The sequence below is a fragment of the Rosa chinensis genome, chromosome 6 (genome assembly GCF_002994745.2).
Source record: "Rosa chinensis cultivar Old Blush chromosome 6, RchiOBHm-V2, whole genome shotgun sequence".
NCBI lineage: Eukaryota > Viridiplantae > Streptophyta > Magnoliopsida > Rosales > Rosaceae > Rosa > Rosa chinensis.
In genome coordinates, this window is record NC_037093.1 from 59,591,419 (window position 1) to 59,615,084 (window position 23,666).

General features: G+C 38.3%; 4 protein-coding genes and 1 non-coding gene across 9 annotated transcripts; 3 read left to right on the forward strand and 2 right to left on the reverse strand.

Moving 5' to 3' along the window:
• Window positions 1-2,804: 2,804 nt before the first annotated feature.
• On the forward strand, window positions 2,805-5,525 carry LOC112172180 (SPX domain-containing protein 1). Its single transcript, XM_024309422.2, has 3 exons — window positions 2,805-3,256; window positions 4,440-4,566; window positions 4,846-5,525. The coding sequence occupies exons 1-3, from the start codon at window positions 2,945-2,947 to the stop codon at window positions 5,286-5,288; spliced, it is 882 nt and encodes a 293-aa protein (XP_024165190.1). The 5' UTR covers window positions 2,805-2,944; the 3' UTR covers window positions 5,289-5,525.
• A 99-nt stretch (window positions 5,526-5,624) lies between these two features.
• On the reverse strand, window positions 5,625-5,697 carry TRNAR-ACG. The gene has a single exon. It is a non-coding gene; the product is annotated as a tRNA-Arg (tRNA).
• Window positions 5,681-6,959, forward strand: LOC112172179 (probable carboxylesterase 6). Its single transcript, XM_024309421.2, has one exon. The coding sequence runs from the start codon at window positions 5,990-5,992 to the stop codon at window positions 6,923-6,925; it is 936 nt and encodes a 311-aa protein (XP_024165189.1). The 5' UTR covers window positions 5,681-5,989; the 3' UTR covers window positions 6,926-6,959.
• An 86-nt stretch (window positions 6,960-7,045) lies between these two features.
• On the reverse strand, window positions 7,046-8,294 carry LOC112172181 (protein BUNDLE SHEATH DEFECTIVE 2, chloroplastic). Of its 2 annotated transcripts, none has more exons than XM_024309424.2 (5): window positions 8,135-8,294; window positions 7,963-8,051; window positions 7,780-7,843; window positions 7,592-7,682; window positions 7,046-7,319 (listed from the first exon to the last, which is right to left on the reverse strand). In XM_024309424.2, exons 1-5 carry the CDS (start codon window positions 8,190-8,192, stop codon window positions 7,232-7,234), a joined length of 390 nt encoding a protein of 129 aa, XP_024165192.1. In that variant the 5' UTR covers window positions 8,193-8,294; the 3' UTR covers window positions 7,046-7,231. The 2 variants fall into 2 exon arrangements, with proteins under 2 accessions (XP_024165192.1, XP_024165191.1); XM_024309423.2 differs by having other exon boundaries at window positions 7,592-7,688.
• Window positions 8,295-16,971: 8,677 nt separating this feature from the next.
• LOC112172346 (DEAD-box ATP-dependent RNA helicase 15) lies at window positions 16,972-21,707 on the forward strand. Of its 4 annotated transcripts, none has more exons than XM_024309644.2 (13): window positions 16,972-17,029; window positions 17,135-17,207; window positions 17,316-17,432; window positions 17,561-17,661; window positions 18,237-18,409; window positions 18,559-18,790; window positions 18,883-19,001; window positions 19,628-19,684; window positions 19,774-19,958; window positions 20,384-20,528; window positions 20,671-20,754; window positions 20,843-20,906; window positions 21,407-21,707. In XM_024309644.2, exons 3-13 carry the CDS (start codon window positions 17,323-17,325, stop codon window positions 21,415-21,417), a joined length of 1,281 nt encoding a protein of 426 aa, XP_024165412.1. In that variant the 5' UTR covers window positions 16,972-17,029; window positions 17,135-17,207; window positions 17,316-17,322; the 3' UTR covers window positions 21,418-21,707. The 4 variants fall into 4 exon arrangements, with proteins under 4 accessions (XP_024165412.1, XP_024165413.1, XP_024165411.1 ...); XM_024309645.2 differs by having other exon boundaries at window positions 16,979-17,029; window positions 17,319-17,432; XM_024309643.2 differs by having other exon boundaries at window positions 16,979-17,207.
• The last annotated feature ends 1,959 nt before the right edge of the window (window positions 21,708-23,666 follow it).

A 23,666-nucleotide genomic window follows, 5' to 3' on the forward strand; every position in this document is an offset into this window, starting at 1 on the left:
AAGTTTCTTGAATAATAAAATAATTTTTAGAGTAGGTAATTAATGTGCAATTAACGCAGGGAAAGTATGAGGGAAAATGAATCCAATGGGGTGTGAGGATTCATTTTCTCCCCTATTTTCCCTTCATACAAGAAAGTTGTTCATTTCCTTGGGTGTGCCAAACACAGGAAAGTATCAACTTTCCTTTCCCAATCTTTCTATTCCGCGAACCAAACGAGTCCTTAACATCTTTATTAGGTTCACTGAAAATGCAGATAAAAGATTAATGTTGTGAATAGACACACAATGAATATCAGAGTTCTAATCAACGACGAAATCAAACTATACCAAGTAAATGAAAGTTGAAGCATAAGAGGATCATATAACCATTCAAACATCATCCAATTAACCCTAATCCAACCATCAAAACCACATAATTAAACTGTAATTAACACACTATGAGCCCACAAGTGATCATAATCAACGAGCTTCAATTTGCACATAATCAAGAATCATACTCGTAAAACTAAACTCAATTCTCAATATCTCCAAAATTGATCGTTTGAATCCAATTTTTTTTATAAAAAAATAATTTTTAATTTTAAGTTCATACCATCAAAATAAAGAGCTAAACATCCGATCAATCTATACTATTATTAAGAGAAGAGACTTTGTTAGCCAAGGTGCATATGAAATTACATATGGATCCTTACATCATATATTGATTTAAAATTATATTTAATACCTAAGGGATAAGAAGGTAAATAACAAAATTAAAATTGAAAAAAATAAGAAAATAATAATTTACTTATCTGCAGATAACTTCCCACTTACCACCATGTGCATTTCATCTAAAAAAAAATTCCAATAACTCCCCACTTATTTTGAAAAAAGCTTTTCCATATCTATTTAATTAATAATTATTCACACCCATCGGGTGTGTTTTGTTCTAGTATAAACCAAAAAATTAAAACTTTCTTCCACAGTTTCTCAACCAACCTTTCTTCCACAGTTTCTTAACCAACGATCACAGATTATACCCATAATTGGGGGAAGAGGAAAGAAAAAGGAACCGACCTAAATCAGTAGAGTGAGAGTGTGTGTGTGACTATCAGAGACTTGTGGGAGACTGGAATGAAAGAAGCGTCTTGTGGGGGATATTGACCATTTACACAATTTGAGCCTAAAAATTGCCCATTTACTCCACTAAGAAGTTTTTAATCCCATTTACCAAATTTAAACATCAATGAAAGTTTTGTGCTCATTTTAATTAACAAACTACATTCTCTGACTCTTTCTCTCTCTCTCTCTCTCTCTCTCTCTCTCTCTCTCTCTCTCTCTCTCTCTCTCTCTCTTCATTGCAGGAACTTCGTCGAGACCCTCTGGTTGAACTACTCGGCCACCAAGTCCGATTACTTCCTCTTCTTTATTTTCTCCGTCGTCCCTCTACCCCTCAATCTCCGATCAGCAGTGTGCTGGATTGGTTTCCGTCGCCGTCGATGTCGACTGCATCTCCGATTCCGAGCCCACAGCCACGCGAAGAAGACGCAAGAAGAAGAAGATAGTCGCAATTGCAGCCTCTGCAAGTCCTGGACTCCCGAACTAAGTCGGGGCTGGCACCGGCGTCGTCTGTCCGAGACTTCACGCGGGCCACTTTTGTCTCGATTCGGCCAATCCTTCAACCTCATCGCCTAAAAGTCATCCTTTATGACCTCACTTCCCAATTTCCGTCATCGATAAATTCAACATCTGCACTGCCGGTTTCAATATTTTTTTCCTTTTTTTTTTGGTCTGAGGGGTTCTGGCAGAGGTGGAGGTGTTGGGGACTGTGAGGCTTATGAATATAGTGAGATTGTTAAGGTTTTGTGAATGGTTATGGTGATTAAATTGATTATAGTGTTCGCTATAGTTGTGACTGTTATGAAAGTGCATGAGTGTTTGATTGTGTTAGATTTTTGATGATTGATACGAGAATTGAAGGAACTTGTTTCAGGGAAGCCGGAGGACCAGAACTGTTGTTCAGGGGCAATAATAATATTAATGGGAGGCAATGATAATATTGTTGAGGGGCAATAATGTTTCTACTGGGGGCAATAATGATATTATTGAAGAGCAATAATGTTTTTATTAGGGGGCAAAAATAATATTATTAGAGCGCAATAATGTTTTTATTAGGGGCTATTGGGGGGGGGCAATAATAATATTATTGGGGATGAGTAATAATATTCTCCAGTGACCTATGAGATCTCCGACGAGCTTTTTGAGGAATTCCGGCGACCGGTGGCCGGATTTCGGGGATCGGTGACGGACTCCGGCGACCGACGATCGGATTCCGGCGAGCATTGACGGGACTCCGGTCAAGTCTTCGTTGATTTCTCTCTAAGTGATAATGGGAGGGAGGGCAAAATTGTCTCAATAATATACAAAAAATAATAAAAGAATACTTAATTGGGTATTAGAGCAAAAAATATGTAAGGTAAGTGAAAAATCTTATAAAATACTTTGAATAAGTGGGATTAATGTAGCTCAATTTGATATAAATGACCATTTTCCCTTTATTTTATACTCGAATTAGCTCAAAATAGGACATTACGACTCTATTTCGATGTATCACGATCTCACCTAGACAGGAAAACAGCCTTCAAGATGAGGAAAGATCGTTTTGTTTCCTTCTCTTCTACCATAACCTGTGTGCCAACTGCCCAGAACGTTATCCAAAAAAATGATATTTAAGAAAATAAATACCATATAATCGTCGTTTTCTTAGTCAACCAACGAGAATATTCCCATAATAATGCCGCATAACCCACTTGACGAATATTCTCATTCCACTACTATAACCTCTATCTCGATCTCCATCCATCTCTCTCTCTCTCTCTGCTTGTCACAGCCAATACGTCGTCGTTTCGTAACCGTCTATTCACCGGAAAGCTCCACATCTCGGCGCTGTTGTGTAGCCGGAATCATGAAGTTCTCGAAGAGCCTCGGCATCCTGATCGAGGAGGCCTTGCCGGAATGGCGGGACAAGTTCTTGTCCTACAAGGACTTGAAGAAGCAATTGAAGCTGATCTACCCTAAAGGCGGGGACAGGCCGCCGAGTAAACGGCCGAGATTGTCCGACGAGGATGTGCGGACGGACGGTGGGGATTTCGCCGACGACAACGGCGGTGACGTTTCCAAGGCGGTCGCCGATTTCGTGAGGTTGTTGGAGAACGAAATGGACAAGTTCAATTCGTTTTTCGAGGAGAAAGAGGAAGAGTACGTTATTAGATGGAAGGTATTGTTTTTGTAATTCATCTCTTTTTTTTCTTTTTACTGAATGATACAATTCGATTCATAGAGCATGAGAAATTGTTCAAGAATTTGATTGATTTAGTTACTTGGTTTGAAAATTCATGTATCTTTTTGTGTAGTTTTCTTTAATCTTGAAAGATTTATGCGTGTAATCAAAGCTTGACTAGCTAATCTGAATAGGAGAAGCTGCGTTTGTTTCTTCAGTTTAGTTTAGGCTCTGCAATACACACAATTTAGAAGCAAATGTAAGTAGGGATTGGTAATATTTAAGCTCAAGGGCATTCAGTTGATGTGCTTTGGTCTCGGTTTACTGTTGATGCAGCTGGAAACTTTAGGCTTTGCAGGTGAAACTAGTATAGTTAGTTGCTCTCGATTGAATAGTTGGCATGTGTGACATTCGAATGCATTAGTTGTGTGATCTTAGAAAGTGTGTGGGGGACAAATATGTTTAGTAAAGCTTTATCCAATACCAAATTTTGTTTTGTCGTGTTAGGTAGTAATGCGATCACATTCTTTAAGCATTTATTATTGTTATTGTTGAATGGCGAGTGATGTTTTAACTCAGATTTGACAGAATTACTAATAGACCTTTTGGGAAAGATTTGTGCTTTTTGTAATAACTTTCATGAAATCTTTTTGCTTCTATAAATGCAGTCAAATTACCAAAAAGAATTCCGAATTTCTCGTATGAAGCATTTGTGTTATAGATGTATAGCTGTTCCATATGTATGGACCACCAGTTTTCTAGTTGTTCGAATCTTCTTTTCCTCTAAAATGCATTATCTATATAAACCTATGTGCTTCTTTGAAGTTTGTTTTGGTTTCCTCTTTTCTGCTTTTCTTTTGAGATTGTATACGTTCTCCAGTCCTTGTTTGACGTTAAGCACCATGGTATCCCTGTCAAGCTCTGTTTGCCATTGGATAATGTACAGCTCCACTCTCTTCTTTACAAGAGTCTGACACTGGACGACTATGTGTTGAATGCGAAATAATGGATGTTATATTTTAGTCTCTTAGTAAAAGTGTAAATATGCTTAGCTGTTCCTGCACTATTCCCGTCAAATCATTAATTGTTTGTATGAGGCGTATATTACTGAATGACCTGGCAATTGGTGAAGGCATTTGATTTGTTCTTCATACTTTTTTGGGTCTGTTTGTAAATGCAGGAACTACAGGATAGGGTGGCAGAAGCCAAAGATTCAAATGAGGAGTTGATGAGAGTAGGCAGAGAAATAGTTGATTTTCATGGAGAGATGGTTTTGTTAGAGAACTACAGTGCACTTAATTATACAGGTAGTCATCTTTATATGTTGAAAACGTTGACAGTTATTGTTCAAATTTGAATGAGGCATACAGCTTTGATTGATTGAAGAACATATTGATCTCTTCTGTAGTCTATGTGATTCGTCTTGTTTTTCCTCTTGTCACATAAAAACAATGGTTAAAATTGAGAGAGCAACTTGTCAATCTTCTATATTTATATATGTTTTTTTTTTTCCCTCGAAGTTCTTGAAATTCTGATATCTGTTTTCTCATATGCTTTCTTTTGGTGTTTCTGCTTCCTGTCAACAGGACTATTGAAGATTCTGAAGAAACATGACAAGCGAACCGGTGCTCTAATTAGGTTTCCCTTTGTCCAAAGGGTCATGCAACAGCCATTCTTCAGTACTGATGTACTCAATAAGCTCGTGAAGGAGTGTGAGGTGATGCTTGATCACGTCTTCTCCAGGAATGACCCATCAGGTCCATCCGAAGCAGCCAAAGCAGAAGAACAGTTCGACTCTGAGGCTGTGGCTGAAACTAGAGAAATTGTACTGAAAGCTCCTATAGAACTTGCAGAAATAAAGCAAATGGAGAGTGTGTACGGAAAGCAAACTGAAACCGCATTGCGTGTCTTGAAGGATGTTCGGAGTGGAAGCTCAACTGTTAGTGCATTTTCACTGCCGCCTTTGCAAATAAATGTGGTGGAGGAGGATTCGAAGAACATACATGCTTTACAACAAGAAGCCAAATGAAAATTTGGATGACAACTTCCTCTTGCTATTGATTTTACAGAAGTAGATACCAATTGTATGCTTAGGAAAAAAACTAAAGGATGAAGCCTTGTGATTCATCCCTTCCTTTTTACCTAGTCATTGTAAATCACCATGACCAAGTATGCCTTCTGAGTGTCAGGGTGAGATGCGAGATAGCCTCTCAAGAGATGATTAACTCCAAATGTGTGTTTAAGTTGGTTGATGATTTTTCTTTTTCTGGAAGGGAAGTCTTTAATTTATAAGATTTTTGATTTGTGTGATAGTAAGGAAAAAAAACGGTGTGGTAAAAACAGCAAAAAAAAAAAAAAAAGCTGTCGACTCCGCTGGGGATCGAACCCAGAATCTCTGGTTTCGTAGACCAGCGCCTTATCCATTGGGCCACGGAGTCGCTGTTGATAGTCGGTTGGTAAATTTTGAATATCAATGGCTGTGAAAAATTTTGACCACAAGTGGTTGAGAGGTTGACTACCATTCTACTTGCTACCAACCCTTCTATTTACTTGTTGTATCATGGAATGCAAGTTTCATGAGGAACCTAACATCAAATCAAGACTCACGGTTCATGCTCTAGTACATTAATTATGTAAAATCTGATTCTCTTAGAATGCTCAAGGTGACTATATAAACCCCGCTAACCGTGGCTCTTTTCGGTGTATAAACACCTGCCCATTCCAAGAAAAATGTCTTTAGTTGAAGAATCACCAGACTTTCTCCAAGTCTTTTCTGATGGAACTGTGAAACGCTTTGCACCCGGAATAGTCCCTGCCTCATCAGAACCATCTAATGGATACAAGTTCAAGGATGTAATCATTGACTCGTCGAAACCAATTACTGGGAGGGTTTTCATTCCTAGTGATCCAACATCCTTGAGTAAGCTTCCAGTTGTGGTTTATTTTCATGGTGGAGGCTTCTGCATTGGCTCAACCACATGGATTGGTTACCATCATTTCCTAGGAGACTTATCCGTTTCATCCCAATCGATTGTTCTTTCAATTGACTACCGTTTGGCTCCAGAGAACCGGCTTCCCATAGCTTATGAAGACTGTTATGACTCACTTGTTTGGCTTGGTCACCAAGCAAGCTGTGATCCATGGCTGAACAAGGCTGACCTCTCCCGGGTTTTCTTATCCGGGGACAGTGCTGGAGGGAACATAGCACACAATGTTGCTGTGAAAACTATGCGCAATTCACTCATTCATGTCAAGATAAGAGGACTGTTGTTGATACATCCTTATTTTGGGAGTGAAAAGAGAACTGAGAAAGAGATGTCGACGGATCAAGAGGCAGTTGGGAATGTGGCAAGCAATGACATGTTCTGGAGACTTAGTATACCTGAAGGTTCCAATCGCGATTATTTCGGATGCAGCTTTGACAAGACAGAACTGTCTGTAATCCAATGGCGCAATGAGTTTCCTGCTGTGACAGTTTATGTTGCTGAACTGGATTTTTTGAAAGAGAGGGGTGTAATGTATGCAGAGTTTCTGCAAAGAAAAGGAGTTGAAGTGAAGCTGGTCGAGGCTGAGACTGAGTCCCATGTGTTTCATGTATTCAAACCTGAATGTGAGGCAACCCGTTTGCTTCAGAAAAACATGAAGGAGTTCATTTGGAACTATTAGCTGCTAATTCAGATGACCATATGGAAAATAATGGAGATATGTACTTCTAATCTTCTATTTATCTTATTCATATGTATCATGCATGCAAAATTAATGAAGATGGCAATTCATATAATTATCTGATCGAATTCCAATTAATTAAATTTCCTCTCATAGCAACCACTGTAGCCTACAAGATCATCGGCATATATATTGCAAGGGAATCAATATAAAGAAGACTAGAACACGATACATATTTCAATGTACATAACCATACAATTAGTCCAAGCTATAGAAGAGCTCTGCCCCTGACAGAGACCAGCTTCCTCATTCAGACGTAGTATCAGAAGTGCTCATGAAACCTCCAAGAAAGCCGGCTCCATTGCAATTTCCGCACAACATCTCCTTTCTGCCACTACAAGGAAACAAAAACAAGCAAGAGTAAATAGCTATCAACAGATTTCCTCGACTATTCATATAAATAACGCTCCCTTGGCTCTTGCCAGATATATGACATGTTACCTTGTTGTCCGACTGTAAATCTAGATCGAACATTTCCATAAACTACACATTATTAGCGGTCCAAATTCACAATCTAGCAACATAACATGCTAGACTATCTGACAAGAGAAGATTTCTGGACTTACACGCAAACCAGAGGAATATAATTTGTTATAGTGATGTTACCCGCAAAGCCAGCATGAATCCCCAGCTTTAAACTGTCCACTAAACAGATCATCGGAGTTTACTCCACTGCCTTTGCATTGAGAGCAGAGAACTGCACCTAACCAATACAATTGGCAAACACGACATAAGATTTTCTTCCTATACATTACATTCTTGCTATATATTCTAGTAACCAACAGTCAGCTTACCATTTCCCTCACAATCAGAACAAACCATGCTGTTTCGCTTTGTGCTTTCATCACTTTTGGCAGCCTATGGGATCCAAAAGACCAAACAACGTTCATCTCATTTACCAAAGTAATATGATAATACATGTCTATGCATCAAAATCACATCAATGTCAGTGTAATTTAAATTCTAGGTCAGTATACCTTAGCCTTCACATGGAAGACTTTAGCAGCTGGAGAACTATTTACGAAGTAGTTTATATGACTGAGCTTCTGGTTACTGCTATGAATACCTATAGAATTGGGAAAGCATTGAGTCCATCACTTAGGAATATAATTCATGGTAAAGAACATAACAAAATGTGAGAAGAGAGACCTGGTGCTGGTGTGGCCTTGAAGGAACTTAAAGGAGCTGAGTAGAGAGCATAGGCCATTATTGAAGAATGGAGAATGAGGGAGGAGCTAGCAAGCAGCCTGGCACCACCAGTTTGACTCTAAACGTGTGGCTGGAGTTCAAGGACTCATTTGGGCCGGTGGGCCTGAGTGGATTGGTGATAGAATACAATTCTAAAGCTTGAGACCCAATAATAAGGAGGGTTGAGACTGTACCCAACTAGCCCCAGTGACCTGAAAGGCTGAAAATGACATTATCCTCCTTGCTGAACTTTTTCATCGTCATTTCCTCCAAAATGTTTAGTATAAAAATTGACAAAAAGAAATCAACATCAATGACTATTAGGTAGTGTTTGGATAGGAGATGTGGAGGTTCTAAGAGATTTCAAGGTAATGGGATTATAAGGTGACGTGGGATCTTAAGATGAAGGGACATAAGTGGTGGATTATTTAAATGACTTGTCTCTTGGGTAATTATTTTGAGTGAATGGATTTAATTATAGGATTTTGTAAACATATTTATTTTTTGACAAAATTAACTATTGTAGTTATTTGCAATATTTATTTTTTGACAAAATTAACTATTGTAGTTAATTGCAATATTTTTTTTACCAAATAAATGTAAAACAAGAAAAATTTGTGCTTCATCAATTAATTCCAAAACTTCCATTACAATGAAAAAAGCATGAAAAACACTAAAAATTTGAAAAATGCAACAACTGAAATTTCACAGTCACAATTCGATTTTTGGTCTTGCTTGAATTCATAGACTTAAAATGTCGAACATTCTATAACGTGATAGTGATAACATTCTAAACGTCACAACAAAACCATACAAATTTCAAAAATCTCGTGGCATTGACTTCAAAACAAATTCACTTTTCTTCTCAAGTGAAATTTTCTTTAATATTTGAAACTTTGTCGCCTTGTTAGCAAATACTTCAATTGCTCTCCAACGAAGGTCTTTTTCTAAATCAGGTATTGTCATCATCTCTTCATAGACTTCATCAACCGTCACATTTGCTTTCTTTGAATTTTAATATCCTTAACTGCAAACCAGACTTTGTAGTTACCACATGGACCTTCAAAAAGAGACAAATTTGAGCATTAGTTGGTAGTTTATATTAACTGCAACGAATTCTGCACATACATAAAACCAATCAACTCAAAAATTTGTTTTTATATTCAGCAGATATGATCCAATCCCGATGAAAGAACAGATATGTGGTACCAATATTAACGGAGATTCAGAGAAGTGGCACAAGGAATCTGATGCAACAATGTATTCAAACACTGGCCACTAAGGTACCGTGCTTTTATGGTCTAAGATTGCCATATACAAAAATGGGATCAAAGTATTGACATATACATATTATGATAGTCATAAGAAAAGCAACGCTCAACAATGGGTCATGAACATGAATGTAAACCTCATGAGAGAGTTAAAGATCAAAACTTTATGAATACAGTCATAGACAGGTTACAAACAGAGACCTACAAACCAAACCACATTGAGTAAAGAGAGGTCGTAGACATAATATCAGTGACTGAAACAATAAAGGTTTCTGGTTGCAATTACTGAAAGAAAATCAATTATCTTAAGCCAAACATTTGTGAAAGAGTCAAACAAAAACAGTTAAGTTTTAGACAAGAAACTTCCAAAGACACATGTTTTCCAAAGACACATTTTATTGCACGAAAATTAACAAATTTAAAAGTTGAATGGTACAGGAAGTAGAATGTAAACAGAAGTAGAAAACCTACTTGATGGAGGAAGCACACAAGATGGATGCTGTCTATAACTGTAGTAGGCTGTAGATGTCAGGAATTATTTTTTCAAATACCCATTTTCAGTAAAAACAAACAAGGCCAGCTATTTTCAATTGAACAACAAAGGTGGGTAAAAAAATCAAAAGGAGCACTAGGCAATTGAACAACATAGAACAACCTTGCAATTTCTGTACCATTTTCAATCATGACAGCACACAAGTAAGAGCACTTGAATTACCTATGCACTCAAATCATGAAAACCATTTCCTGTTTTTTTTTGTTTTTTTTCATCGTGTGCTTTACCCCCTTCAGTATTTGGTCTCCGGTTTTTTTCGCTAATCCCAACTAGCCCTTGCATTTATCTCTGTTAACCAAAGTGGTCCTTGCTGTTAGGTTTACTTGTACACATGAGAGTACAATCCCCAAATTGATACTAGAAAAGTACTCTATGGAGGCGAAAATGAAAATATGAATAGAGCTTATGTAATTAAAACATAACTTTATATGGAAAACCAAACATTTTCCGACTCCAGCTTTGAGAACTTACTAGAGCTCTCTAGAGCAACTCCAACAGCTTCCCCATAATTTTTGTATTATAGGGAAGCAAAAGTCAAAACTTTAAGCAATTTTTTTTCTCCAACTCCAACAGATTCCCTATTTTACAGCAGTCTCTAACATCTCCATAATTCTTCCTTAAAATTTTAGAGATTACTGTAAATTTAGAGAATTTCGTTTTCTCTTTCCTCACTATCCCTAAAATAGAGATAGTTATAGATAATTTGTTGGAGCAAAAGAAGCTCATTTTTCTCTAAAATAGAGAAAAATCAAAATATAGGGAAGCTGTTGGAGTTGCTCCGCTCTTAAGTCATCACTTTTTTCATGATTAGAACTTGGTTCTATAACAAGAATCGGAAACGTTAAAAGCTGTAAAAAACTTTCTCTGACCTAGGGTTTGCGTCTAGATATCTAGATTGCTGACCATCTTCTACCATGAACATGGATATACTCAGTTGGAATTGTAGGGCAATATGCAATGATGTAACTAAGAGGGCTCTGAAGGATTTGATATCCCAGAATCGTCCCCAAATTGTCTTTCTTTGTGAGACGAAAATTAGTCGAATGGTAGGCTTCATTAATCTTCATACCGCTTTGGGCTTTCAACACTTCAAGGAGGTTCTGAGTGATGGAAATTTGGGAGGACTAGAGATGTTCTGGAATGGAGATGTGGTGGTGCAGGAAAGAACTTCGTCTGCCCATCATATAGATCTAGTTATTGTCGGCGGTCCAGGGGAACCTTCTTGGAGTTTGACAGGTTTCTATGGCTTTGCTCGTACGGGAGATAGGGATCGGTCGTGGCAGCTTCTAAAGGATCTTAGCGATCTTGACTCTCTACCTTGGGTAGTCATAGGTGACTTTAATGAGATTCTGAATAGTAGTGAGAAGATTGATGGACCGGTCAGGGCTGAGCGTCAGATGTGAGGCTTTTGTGAAGCCCTAGGTTATGGCGATTTGCTTGACCTAGGGTTTTTGGGACCACTGTGTACTTGGTGGAACTCAGAAACGCAGTTGCGCTTGGATAGGGCAGTGTGTACACCTTCGTGGTGTGATATATTTGGTTATGCCACGTTGCGTCATCTTCCCCCAAGTGACTCTTATCACGTTCCTATTCTGCTTCAGGCTAGTTCGGTACCTTTGTCTCCTAGACCGTGCCATCATCGTTTCAAATTCGAAGCTTATCAGCTGCAACACGTAGAGTGTGCTGGGGTGGTACAGGAGGCATGGCTAACGGATGTTACAGGTACTCCTATGTACTGTGTTTCGCAGAAAATTAAGCACACTAGAATGAAGTTAGATAAATGGCAGAAGCAGGCCTTTAGGGCGAGGCAATTGAATATGCTTGGTATTCGTTCCCGATTAGAAGCATTAATGGATATGCTGATCTCAGTGGCAGTTCAATTGGAGAAAAAGAATCTGCAAGACCAACTCCAAGTCCTTCCTTCCCAGGAAAAGACTTTTTGGCGTCAGCGTTCAAAAGTTACTTGGCTCCAAGAGGGGGATAAAAATACGTCCTTTTTCCATTGTAAAGCTTCTAATAGAATACGTAAAAATCGAATTCAGGGTCTCTATGATGAGAATGGAGTACGGTTTGAGGATGATGCAGGGGTGGAAAACATTGTTACTACCTATTTCACGAAGATGTTTGAAGCCCAAGCTATAGATATGTATGCAGTCAATACAACTCTTGAAGCTATTCAACCTTGTGTTACCCTGGTTATGAACGATCAGTTGTGTGCCACTTATTCTCATGAGGAAGTCCGTAATGCTTTGTTTCAGATGTACCCTACGAAGTCTCCCGGCCCGGATGGGATGCCACCTTTGTTTTTCCAACATTATTGGGATACAATTTGGGAGGATATAACCTTGGCGGTGCAAAGTTTCCTACATATAGGTCAGTTATTACGACAAATCAATTTCACACATATTTGTCTTATTCCAAAGAAGAATGACCCCGAACAGATGTCAGATTTGCGGCTTATTGCTTTGTGTAATGTGTTGTATAAAATCTGCTCCAAGGTGGTGGCTAACCGGCTCAAATTGATTTTACCTGCGTTGATTTCTCCTTTTCAAAGTGCGTTTGTGCCAGGGAGATTAATTACTGATAATATTTTGGTGGCTAATGAGATTGCTCATTATGTTCAGAACAAAAGAGAAGGGAGTGAAGGTTATTTGGCTTTGAAACTTGATCTTAGTAAAGCCTACGATAGGATGGAATGGTCTTTTCTTCGAAAAGTGTTGGTTCGTTTTGGGTTTGCACAAAACTGGATTGACATGGTGATGGAGTGTGTCGGTTCGGTGAGATATTCTTTCTTGATTCGGGGGAAGCCGCGGGGCTTTGTTTGTCCGAGCAGAGGTTTGAGACAGGGTGATCCCTTATCTCCTTATTTATTTTTTCTTGGAGCCGAAGGTTTTTCGGCTTTACTGCAAAGGAAACAGGATACTGGTCTTTTGCTGGGAATTGCAGTATGTGATAATGCTCCCCCTGTTAATCATCTTTTGTTTGCAGATGATAGTATGCTTTATGCCAATGTGTCTTTGGAGGCCTGTTATGAGATTCAGGATGTTATTGAGACATATGGTCGAGCTTCAGGTCAGTTGGTTAATTTTAGTAAAAGTTCTGTTGTGTTTAGTAAGAATGTTTCAGAGGAGTTGAGAAAGGAAGTCTCTAGTTTCATGGGAGTTGTAGTGGTGGCATCACATGAGAAATACCTTGGGCTTCCTACTTATGTGGGGAGAAAGAAGACCGCTACATTCCAATATATTAAAGATAACTTGGCCAAGAAGATATATGGTTGGCAGGGGAAGATGTTAAGTGGTGCAGGGAAGGATATCCTGATTCGGGTAGTTGCTCAAGCTTTACCAGCCTATGCAATGAGTGTGTTCCACTTGACAAAGAATTTTTGTGAGGATTTGGAACAGATGTGTGCCAGATTTTAGTGGGGATCTACGTTGGATAAGCAGAAAATACATTGGAAGACTTGGAATGCTCTGTGTAATCCAAGGGAGGAAGGCGGTTTGGGATTTCAGAGCCTTACGAATTTCAACTCGGAAATGTTGGCAAAACAGGCTTGGCGGGTGATTGATCAACCGAATTCTCTTATTGCAAGAATTTATAAAGCACAGTACTTTCCAAAGACTTCTTTTTGGGAGGCTCCGATTCATGCTTCTCCCTCATACTCCTGGAGAAGTATTAGCTCTACTAGGGATCTTTTGAAGAAAAGCTCATGTTGGCAGATTGGTAATGGGGAGGAGGTTACTATATGGTCAGATTGTTGGGCTCCTGCTTTGCATGAGGGGAGGCCGAGTACCAATGTTTTAGCAATGGCGGAAGTTAGCAAAGTTAGTGAGTTGATGTCAGCTACGGGAGTTTGGAATGAGGCTCTGATTCGAAGGTTGTTTGGGAGGGAGGATGCAGAAATTATTTTAAACATTCCTCTTAGCCACCGAAATATACCTGATAGGTTGGTATGGAAGTTGGAAAAAAAGGGTGAATTTTCTGTTAAAACTGCTTACCGGTTTGCTTTTTTACACTCTTCTTGTCGTAGCCCTTTTACTCTGGCGGTGAGTGGGAATTTTTGGAAAAGGATTTGGAAAGTGCTAGTTCCTAATGCAGCAAAAATATTTGCATGGAGGGTTTGTCACAACATTATACCATCTCTGGACAGACTAGCTACAAGGCATGTTCAAGTAGAATCTCAGGGTTGTTTTTTGTGTGGAGGTAGTGGTGAATCTACTTTACATTTGTGTAGAGATTGCCCCTTTACGAGGCAGGTATTGCACGGACATGTGATCCTGAAGAGGATGTGTTTTGATCCACAAGTTGTAGATTGTGACTTGTTGACATGGTTTGGATATTGTGTGAGGACGTTATCTATTACAGACCTGGGGGTTTTGATTTTTCTATTGTGGAGCATTTGAAAGGAAAGAAATTCACGAGTATGGGAAGGAAAGAGTGTATTGGCCTGTGATGTTTTTCTTCGAGCTGATTCTCGCCTATGTGAGTTTCGTGTTCATAATACAAACTCTACTCTGGGGATTGCTCGTAGAAGAAGAGTGCAAGTATGGGAGGCTTCATCAGCAGGTGTCTTAAAAATCAATTTCGATGGCTTCTTTCATCATACCACTAGAACAGGTGGTTTCAGTTTTGTAATCAGGGATTCCAGTGGTGCAATGGTAGCTGGGGGCGCAGACCCTTTACGGGCAGGTCTGCGGTTAATTTTGCAATTGATCATGGGTTCACTCCAGCTATTTTGGAACTGATGCACAAGAGGTGCAACGTTAGCTCGCTGCCCAGGCGAGCGTTAATACTTCGGCGTTGGGACGATTATATGAGGACCTGAGCTTAATTCTGGCTTCTCATAATAGTTTGCAAGTTCACTATGTTAGTAGGAAGGCCAATGTAGTGGCCCATATGTTAGCTGCTCATGGAAGTTGTATGATGCAACCTTGCAGGATTGTTTTTATGTTTCAGTTCCTAGTTTCCTAGCAGCTGCTATTGCAACTGAAGTTCCAGTGGTGTAATCTGCAGTTTCTTCAATAAAGGGTTTACCTCCTTCTCTAAAAAAAAAAAAAGTCATCACTTTTCTTTCTTTAATAATTTAGTGGAAAAACAATTCATCTAAACACTATATTAGTACAAAATGCATGCCAAACTCTATGGCAGCTTTTCAATTGTGACTTGAAGCCCACTGGCATTCATATCACAAAGCTGTTCTTCTACACAATGGGTAGTAGATTAAGTTTTGTTACATTGAGAAGAGAAAAGATTCATTAAACACTTGTTATTTTCCTGAGAGTCCTACTACCTATTATTTTCTTCTCAAAAAAATTGAACCACTATTTCACTCTTCCTAGAGTCTTATAAGTTCAGTCCTGTAAATAATTCAGAAAGAATTAAAGAAAGGCCTACGTACTACTATACAAATTTGCTTTTAGTTCTAGAGCAGTAGCCAAGATTAAAAGAAGTGAAAAAATTAAATCAAACTAAAAGCAAGAGGAAAGTGTATCACAAACTCCAAATGTTAATGGAAGTAAGAGATGCAGTGAAGCACAGAATAGAAAGAAAAACCATCAAATCCAAAGGATCAAGTCTTCCATTGCAGCAATCCACCATTTCATTTTCACTCATGACAAAACTAAGGAAAACTAGGAGAACTAACTTAAAACATCCAGCTGATTTCAGTTTTAGATATACTCATCTTTCTATTATCATCAGTAAATACAAAGATGCACCTACGCATATTATCAACTTGAAATGAGGGATTGTTTTTGCCAAACGAGGGATTTTTCAAATGGAATTTTTAATCCCATCTAAAAGTCATCTCCATCCTCAAAGTACCTCACCCAAACACTGCCTTAGAGTATAAGGCCCCATTTGGGATTGCTTCGCTTTTAAAAAAAATTAGTTTTTATTCAAAATTTTAGATTTTATTGTGTTTGGTAAATAAATAAAAAACAGCTTTAATTGAAAGTTATAGGTCACTGGCAGCAGATTTTAGAAGCAGCCGGTTGCTTTTAGAAGTTGCTGTGGATCAAAACACACTCTGCAGTTGTTTTATGTACTAACAGTACTTTTAAAAATATTATTTACCAAACACGAAACTATTTTAATTCACAGCTGATTATTCTCACAACACAACAACAACAGTTTTTTTTTTTTTTCTTAAAGTTACAGCAATCCCAAACTAGCCCTAAGTAGCTCACCAAAGTTGTTAACTTTTACCTTTTTTTGGTTGTTCTTTTTTAACTTTTTGACTAAGTTTTATCAATCTTGAAGAAAATTACCAAGTATTTGTTCTTGTTATGTTATTCTCAATGTTTAGAGATAACTGTATTTTATTTTGTTTTTGGTATAAAAGTTTCTTTTCATGGGCAATAGAAGCTCAATGTTTCAATTTTTGAAGCATTCAAAAAGGTAAATCCTAGGAGTATTGAATGAGACTTGATTTGTTGTTTTTTCAATTTTGTTTTTCTCAACCATGATCTAATGTTTTACACTTCTATATCAACATTTTAAATATTTTTTTGCCTTTATTCTTTTCTTCTTCATGTGCTGCTAGTTTGCTTTCTTCCCAACCTACCTCTCTTCAAGAAGCAAGCAATTTAGTTTTTACGAAGTGAATTACAAACGGCAAATCAAGTAATGTGGTAAAGTAATTTTAAACTGTATGTAAAATGTAAATATAATCATCCCGCTCAATTAGGCAAATGTGATCGAAGAATAAGCTTTCCCCATTCATGAGGAGGAACTAAATATTCGAGTGTAACAGTATGACACGAGGCTCAAAGGAATATTTGTTTTCAAAATCCCAGAAAAAGAAAATCTTTCCGGATATATATATATATTTTTTTTTTTTATAAAAAAAAATCCGTACAAAAAGAAAAATATTAAACGATAATAATTGCCTTCAGTGGTAATATGGTAATTATCGGTAGACAGCGAGGACAATTGCGGCATCTGGTTGTCTATATATGTGGCTTCCAATCCTTGAACCCTATCTCTCTCTCTCTCTCTCTCTCTCTCTCTCTCAGTTTGCTCCCTTCTGTCGAGGTCTAAATCCCGACCCTCTCATTCTCTCTCTTCTCTCTCTCTCTCTCTCGAAAAAAAAGAAAAGTTTTCAAATTCGGTTTTTTCAGCTAACGTTTTCCTTTGCAGACTCTCTGTATCTCTCTCTCCCAAAACCCCCAAAACCCTAACCCTAATTCAACCTATTCACACTTACGCACAGGTAAATTATTTATCAAACACTTGGTTTTTTCCGATGTCGGATTCAAATTTCGAAACCCTAATTTGCGGCTCAAAGATTCGCAACCCTAATTGGAGGTCGTTTCTTCAGCAGAAAGATGGGCGAAACAAGGGAAGATGTCTACGACGAAGAGCTCGTCGATTACGAAGAGGATGACGAGAAGGCCCCTGACTCCGCAGCTAAAGTCAATGGCGAATCCGCCAAGAAGTAAGTTTCTGATCCCGATATTCTTCAACTATTTCTGGCGAGTTGATTTTGAATTGGAAATTCGATCGGAATATATGATTGTATGAGTGATCTGTTGGTCTAATTTGTTTATTATTGGATTTGTGCAGGGGATATGTTGGAATTCACAGCTCAGGATTCAGAGATTTCCTCTTGAAGCCGGAGCTTCTACGTGCTATTGTGGACTCGGGATTTGAGCATCCCTCTGAAGGTATACTATTGAACTCATTCTTCGGTTCTGTTCTTTCACTGTCTTGCTCGATTCCTTCAATTTATCTTTGGAGCCTTGTGATATGTTTTCTTGTACTTTATTATGTACAATATTCCATTATGAAGTTATTTGAGATTCGTAGTTTATACATTAATAAGTACAGCCTTCCATGATGAAGTTCTTTGTGATTTGAAGTTGCTATTTGAATTAAGTGTAGAAACTTTTTTGTGGTTTCTGGCTCTTCTTTGTTCTTCCCCCTTGATTTTGAATTCCCTTTGAGCAGTGGTTGTAGATGGAAATTCTTGGATTGTAATTGTCTAGTTCGTATATGTGGTGCTTGTTTTTAGTGTATTGAGTTTGTGTTTTTTGGATGTGTCGCATCCCATTGTGTTGATTTTTCACTTTTCTTCTATTCCTGCTTGCTTAATTTAATGTGTTTTTTTTTGTCAGGTAATTTGTTCTACTACCATATTCTTGAATTCAGAGTTTGGTAAAGACTTTCATAAAAGATTGGAGACATTTTGTTTTACTTACCAATGGTTCCTTGGATGCGGTTTTGTTTCGTTCTTCATCAGTACAACATGAATGCATCCCACAAGCTATTCTGGGAATGGATGTTATCTGCCAAGCTAAATCTGGGATGGGGAAAACGGCTGTATTTGTCCTATCTACTTTGCAGCAGATTGACCCTGTCGCGGGCCAAGTTTCTGCACTTATTCTTTGCCATACTCGAGAATTAGCTTACCAGGTACCTTTCAGATCCACATTTTTCATTTTAAAACTGATTTCTGATTGTTTCTTAAATTAATAAGAAATCTGTTTACTGATTCGTTCTCAACCTCAAAATTTGAATCTTTTATCTATATTTATTCCTCACTTATGCTCGATATTGTGTAGATTTGCCATGAGTTTGAGAGATTCAGTACCTACTTGCCAGATCTTAAGGTTGCTGTCTTCTATGGTGGTGTCACTATCAAAAATCACAAAGATTTACTTAAAAATGAATGCCCCCACATTGTTGTTGGAACTCCTGGAAGAATACTAGCACTTGCAAGAGATAAAGACCTCTCTTTGAAGAATGTGAGGCATTTTATCCTCGATGAATGTGACAAGATGCTTGAGTCACTTGGTATGGTTTTGTTTATTGCAAATAATCATTGTGTTATCCTACATGTTTCACTCAATAGTTCCATATTTTTCTCATTATTTGCTTTTTTACAGACATGAGGAGAGATGTGCAAGAGATTTTCAAGATGACGCCCCATGATAAGCAAGTAATGATGTTCTCTGCAACACTCAGCAAAGATATCCGACCGGTTTGCAAGAAATTTATGCAAGATGTAATGTCCCATGGCCAGTACTACTTCAATTTTGAAGTCTCTTTTTCCATAATCCCACTTTCTCCAAGAGTTTTCTAATTACATAGTATGCGGTGATCCCATGACGTGCTTGCTGTTGGCATTGCGTTTACACGAAATCCTTATTCAGCCGTTGGAATATGCGGCTTGATAATGGTGTACAACTGGAGTGGAAAGATAACAGTATGCTGGGGGGGGGGGGTGGTTAGGGTTTAGGGACTATCACAGTTGCGTCGAACTAGTCTCTTGTGTACTGCATTAGTATCTTCTTACTTCTCCCTCTGGTGTAGGATTTTTCTAATAGGTCTTATTAGTGGTTTTATTTGGGGTTGAGGTGTTTTTGGATTGTTCCAGTTGAGTGTGTGAGGGTGTTGGAGATAGTGGGCTGGGTGTTGTAGGTGATTTGGTAATAGATTATATTGAGCGTCAAATGGGTTGAAGGTGGTTGCTGAGTGGTTTAGAAAAGTATCTTGGAGGAGACAAAAAGATGGACCAGCTTCATCCTTCATCCATCCAAGAGATGTGCATCCGTCATTCATTTCGTTCTGGATTCTATTAGCTTGAGGAAGGCCCCTAATATGATTTACTGTGACATTTGTTCCTTTCAGCCTATGGAAATATATGTTGATGACGAAGCCAAGTTGACTCTTCATGGTCTAGTACAGGTAATCTTTCTTATAAGTTGACTGTCAGTTTGTTATATTTGTTCATGGATATGAGTCTTACAGTCTTTCCTTCGTATCTGAAATGTCAGCACTACATCAAGCTAACCGAGGCAGAGAAAAATCGCAAGCTGAATGATCTCCTTGATGCACTGGACTTCAACCAGGTTGTCATCTTCGTCAAAAGTGTGAGCAGAGCTGCAGAGTTGAACAAGTTACTCTCAGAGTGTAATTTTCCCTCTATATGCATCCATTCTGGAATGAACCAAGAAGAAAGGTATGTAAAGTCATATCTGATTCTTCTATATTTTCTCATCTTTTGATAGTTATCTAGGAATATTTGGCTGAAGTACTTTCAGTTTTGCTTTTAAATTATTTCTGGTTACAATATTTGCAAGGAAGTTTACATTTAAGATTCTACAAATCATGCATGGCGTCTGTGTGTGTATAATGTCTGAAATCTTTGAAGTCAGATTTTTTTGGTTTTTTTTTTGGCTTAATAGGTGAGCATGTTAGTTTTTGCTGTCTCCCAAGTTGGTAACAATATGTTTCTTCTGGTTTTGGGGGGTTGCTCTTTATCTTTATCTCTGTCTCTCCTTGTGCTTGTTGTAATAATTAGTATATAATATTTTTGGATATTAGGATGTTAATCATTGTTTACTGCAGTATTCAGACATTAATGGTACTGTATGCCTTCTGCAGGTTGAAGCGCTACAAAGGATTCAAGGAGGGTCAGAACAGGATTCTCGTGGCCACCGATTTGGTTGGTAGAGGAATTGATATTGAACGTGTCAATATTGTTATCAATTATGACATGCCAGACTCTGCGGACACCTACTTGCACAGGGTATGTCAATTTTGAAATATGGTAACTCACTGTGTTCCATGTCATGTAGGATTTATATTACTTCCATATAGTATTACTGTAGATGAACGTATCACTGCCTTCAGATCTCACTAGATGCTTTCTTCAAATCAAATATTGACAGGTTGGCAGAGCTGGTAGGTTTGGCACCAAAGGGCTGGCAATTACATTTGTATCATCTGCTTCGGACTCTCAAGTCCTTAATGATGTATGCAATTTTTTTTGTTACCATTATTTACAGAGCTGTTTATCGCAGATGGTGGTGAATTTAATTTTGTCACTTTTTACAACTGCAGGTTCAGGAGAGGTTTGAGGTTGACATAAAGGAGCTTCCTGAACAGATTGATACTGCCACATACAGTATGTTCTTTTGTTCTCTTTTATTCTGTGTCATTGCGCTTGTGTACATTTGGTGAACTGGTTCAACAAAGTAGATAGAGGTTAATTTGGTACCCTGTTTATGTACTTTCCTCTCCTTTTTGCAAAAGGAAAAAACAAAAGAATATGAATATTTCGTAAAGTATTGATTCAATCTATCGTTATCTTCAATGGGTCTATCTACCCAATGTTTAAACTTTTGCACCTCGACCCAAATGACTGTTCAGTACCTGTAGAATTTTGGTATTGAATGTGATAATCTCACTTACAAATTTAAAGTCCTTGCTGATCTTGTTCTATATTTCTATCCTTTTATATCTCGCAAAATGTTTTTATTTATGTTTTTTGGGTTATTTTTACGCCTGGGGCTTAATTGGCTTATGTTCATCAAACTAGCATGTTGTGGTTTTTAGTAGAATGTCATATAGCAGTTAATTGGTTAATGTTCGTCAAATGCTAATAACTATTGTTCTTGTTTGCAGTGCCATCTTGAATGAAGTTTCTGTCTCAGCAAAATTGCTTCATGTGTTTAAAATGTGGAGGCAGCTGCAGCAAATTATGTTTACCTGAGACGAGTTTAAACTATTTGATTTAAGATGTTGAATGCCCTCCACAGAAGTAGGCAGACATTACCATATTGTGGCTCCTACCTTATTATGGCTTTTGAGATGTAGCTGTGTTCAAATTTTTTAGAATTCATTTTCTGTGTTATGTAACATTAACTAGTTGTGCTTTTGCACGGTTGTGATAAAACAAAATGGATTTTCCTTGTTTGATATGCTTCGTATTTATCGTCCTGAAATTTGTAGGAAAAATGTGTGATAATTCGTTTTTCAATAGGCAGGTGGATGAATGGATTCCTTTACATGTTTTGGTTATTAGAAAATATAGATTCTTGCGGCCTGTGACTCTTTGGTCTCACTTGATTCTTGATACATACATTTTTGGAGATGAAGTGTTAGTTGGCACTCTGCTGCACTATGGAGCTATCGGCAGCTTCTAGCCATATATTAATTCTCTCTACGATTACAGGACTACTGCCAGTCAGATCCTCATTTTGAAAATTGACGAATGAAGATTGAATGGCAGGGTGAAAGCAAACTGCTTCAGTGGGGAAACTCCGCGATAGCAAAGAAGGGAAGATGTCACTTTGCCTAGCAATAATGACATTCCCTAGTTAACCCTACAAAGAAAAGCCATGGTTGTGGAAGGTAAGGAAGGTAGGGAATGGCCCTTCCCAGCAATGACCTTCCCTACAAAGACGTGCAATACTTGTGGATGGAACAAAGCTATCAAATGTACCACGAGCAAGGGGGTTTAGATCATCCTAGGGAAAGTTCAGTAATCTCGCCTCCTCAGATTTGGAAAGCTCATGTAGGTGATACATGATCCGTGATGATGAAGAGAGAAGCTAATTCATTCAATCTAGTGTACAAACATTTAGTTACATTGTCAAAACATGAGCCCAAATTAATTAGACTCCAGATACAAAATTCTTAATGACGAAAAGCCTTAAAACTCATCTACTCGTAGAGATTTGTCGGTAACGTTTGACTGCTTAAAACTTGAGTTCAGCTGATATTTTGGTGCATGATCGATCGTCCATTCCTCCTGATCTTTGTTAGGACTTTGTAGTTTTTTGAAATCATATCTTTCATTTGGGATTTTGGGTTGGTATGTAAAGATCGGCCTTTTTGGTCCAAAAAAGAAGAAGGAAAAAAAAAAAGAACGGCCTTTTGTCGACAACTTTTTATTTAGATAGAAATTCTTACATAAATAAGAGCTCCAAGCGGCCGAGCCTATAGCTCCAATACTATTTAGTCATCAACAAAAAAATCAGTACTAAAAAATATATTTTACCACATCAGTACTAAAAAATATATTTTACCACGCCTTTTAGGTTTTTTTTAGTAAATAAAGATTTCATTGATAATTGCAGGCCAGTCGGCACTTACAAATTTCACAGAAAAAGGGGAATCATGCACCATTCACTTAACACATTTAAGCTCACTTAAAATAAGGAGCCTGGCAAACTACAACATTACCCTGCAAAGAGATAATTTTGTGTGAAAACTTCTTTTGCCAATGCGCTCAATTGCGGTGCATCAGAAGCTTCCATTATCAAGATGTAAAGAGAAAACATCATAATCTGCAGGCTAAAAAAGTCAAACATAGACGTAGTTTGTTGAATGAGGCCACCGGGGTCCCAAATAAGAAATCCTAAAGAATTAGAGTTCATCAGTTTGACCCATAAAAGAGCCCAAGTCCAGCTTTGAGCCCTCTGTTGAGCCCACATCCAGGCCCTTGGCCATTTAGGCCTCCAACTCGCTTTGGGCCACCAAATCAGATTTGGACACCTGAATGATTTGGGCACCCCTGCACTAGTGAGCACCTTCTTCTCTGCTACTAACCCGATCATAGCCATCACCAAAGCCGCCCTTGCCTTCCCTAAGTTCGGCGCTGAGACAACCATTCTCAGCCCCACAACCACACCAGCGGGTCGGAGCGTAAGTATCGCTGTCACCCTGCCTGGGCCCTTAGAGTTGCGGCCCTGGCAAGGACGGAACACAGAACAGTGCATGCCAGCCATCTTCGTAATTCCCAGAGATTGGAACTTAGAGCATTGTGCTACCATCCTTGCAAAACGAAGCACATCTTCTCTGACCTCCATCTTCTCGAAACCTCGCAATCAGCTTATTCCTGGCTTCGATCAACAAGACCTCCATCACACCAAAACCTTTG

Excerpts from the sequence above, each read along its gene's own strand:
- LOC112172180 (XM_024309422.2), top strand. The coding sequence starts at position 2,945 with ATGAAGTTCTCGAAGAGCCTCGGCATCCTGATCGAGGAGGCCTTGCCG. Across the intron at positions 3,257-4,439 it reads AGTACGTTATTAGATGGAAG|GAACTACAGGATAGGGTGGC; the intron begins GTATTGTTTTTG and ends TTGTAAATGCAG. Across the intron at positions 4,567-4,845 it reads CAGTGCACTTAATTATACAG|GACTATTGAAGATTCTGAAG; the intron begins GTAGTCATCTTT and ends TCCTGTCAACAG.
- LOC112172179 (XM_024309421.2), top strand. The coding sequence starts at position 5,990 with ATGTCTTTAGTTGAAGAATCACCAGACTTTCTCCAAGTCTTTTCTGAT.
- LOC112172181 (XM_024309423.2), bottom strand. The coding sequence starts at position 8,192 with ATGGCCTATGCTCTCTACTCAGCTCCTTTAAGTTCCTTCAAGGCCACA. Across the intron at positions 7,844-7,962 it reads TCTTCCATGTGAAGGCTAAG|GCTGCCAAAAGTGATGAAAG; the intron begins GTATACTGACCT and ends TGGATCCCATAG. Across the intron at positions 7,320-7,591 it reads GATTCATGCTGGCTTTGCGG|TGGCAGAAAGGAGATGTTGT; the intron begins GTAACATCACTA and ends GTTTCCTTGTAG.
- LOC112172346 (XM_024309644.2), top strand. The coding sequence starts at position 17,323 with ATGGGCGAAACAAGGGAAGATGTCTACGACGAAGAGCTCGTCGATTAC. Across the intron at positions 19,685-19,773 it reads CTCTTCATGGTCTAGTACAG|CACTACATCAAGCTAACCGA; the intron begins GTAATCTTTCTT and ends CTGAAATGTCAG. Across the intron at positions 20,529-20,670 it reads CGGACACCTACTTGCACAGG|GTTGGCAGAGCTGGTAGGTT; the intron begins GTATGTCAATTT and ends AAATATTGACAG.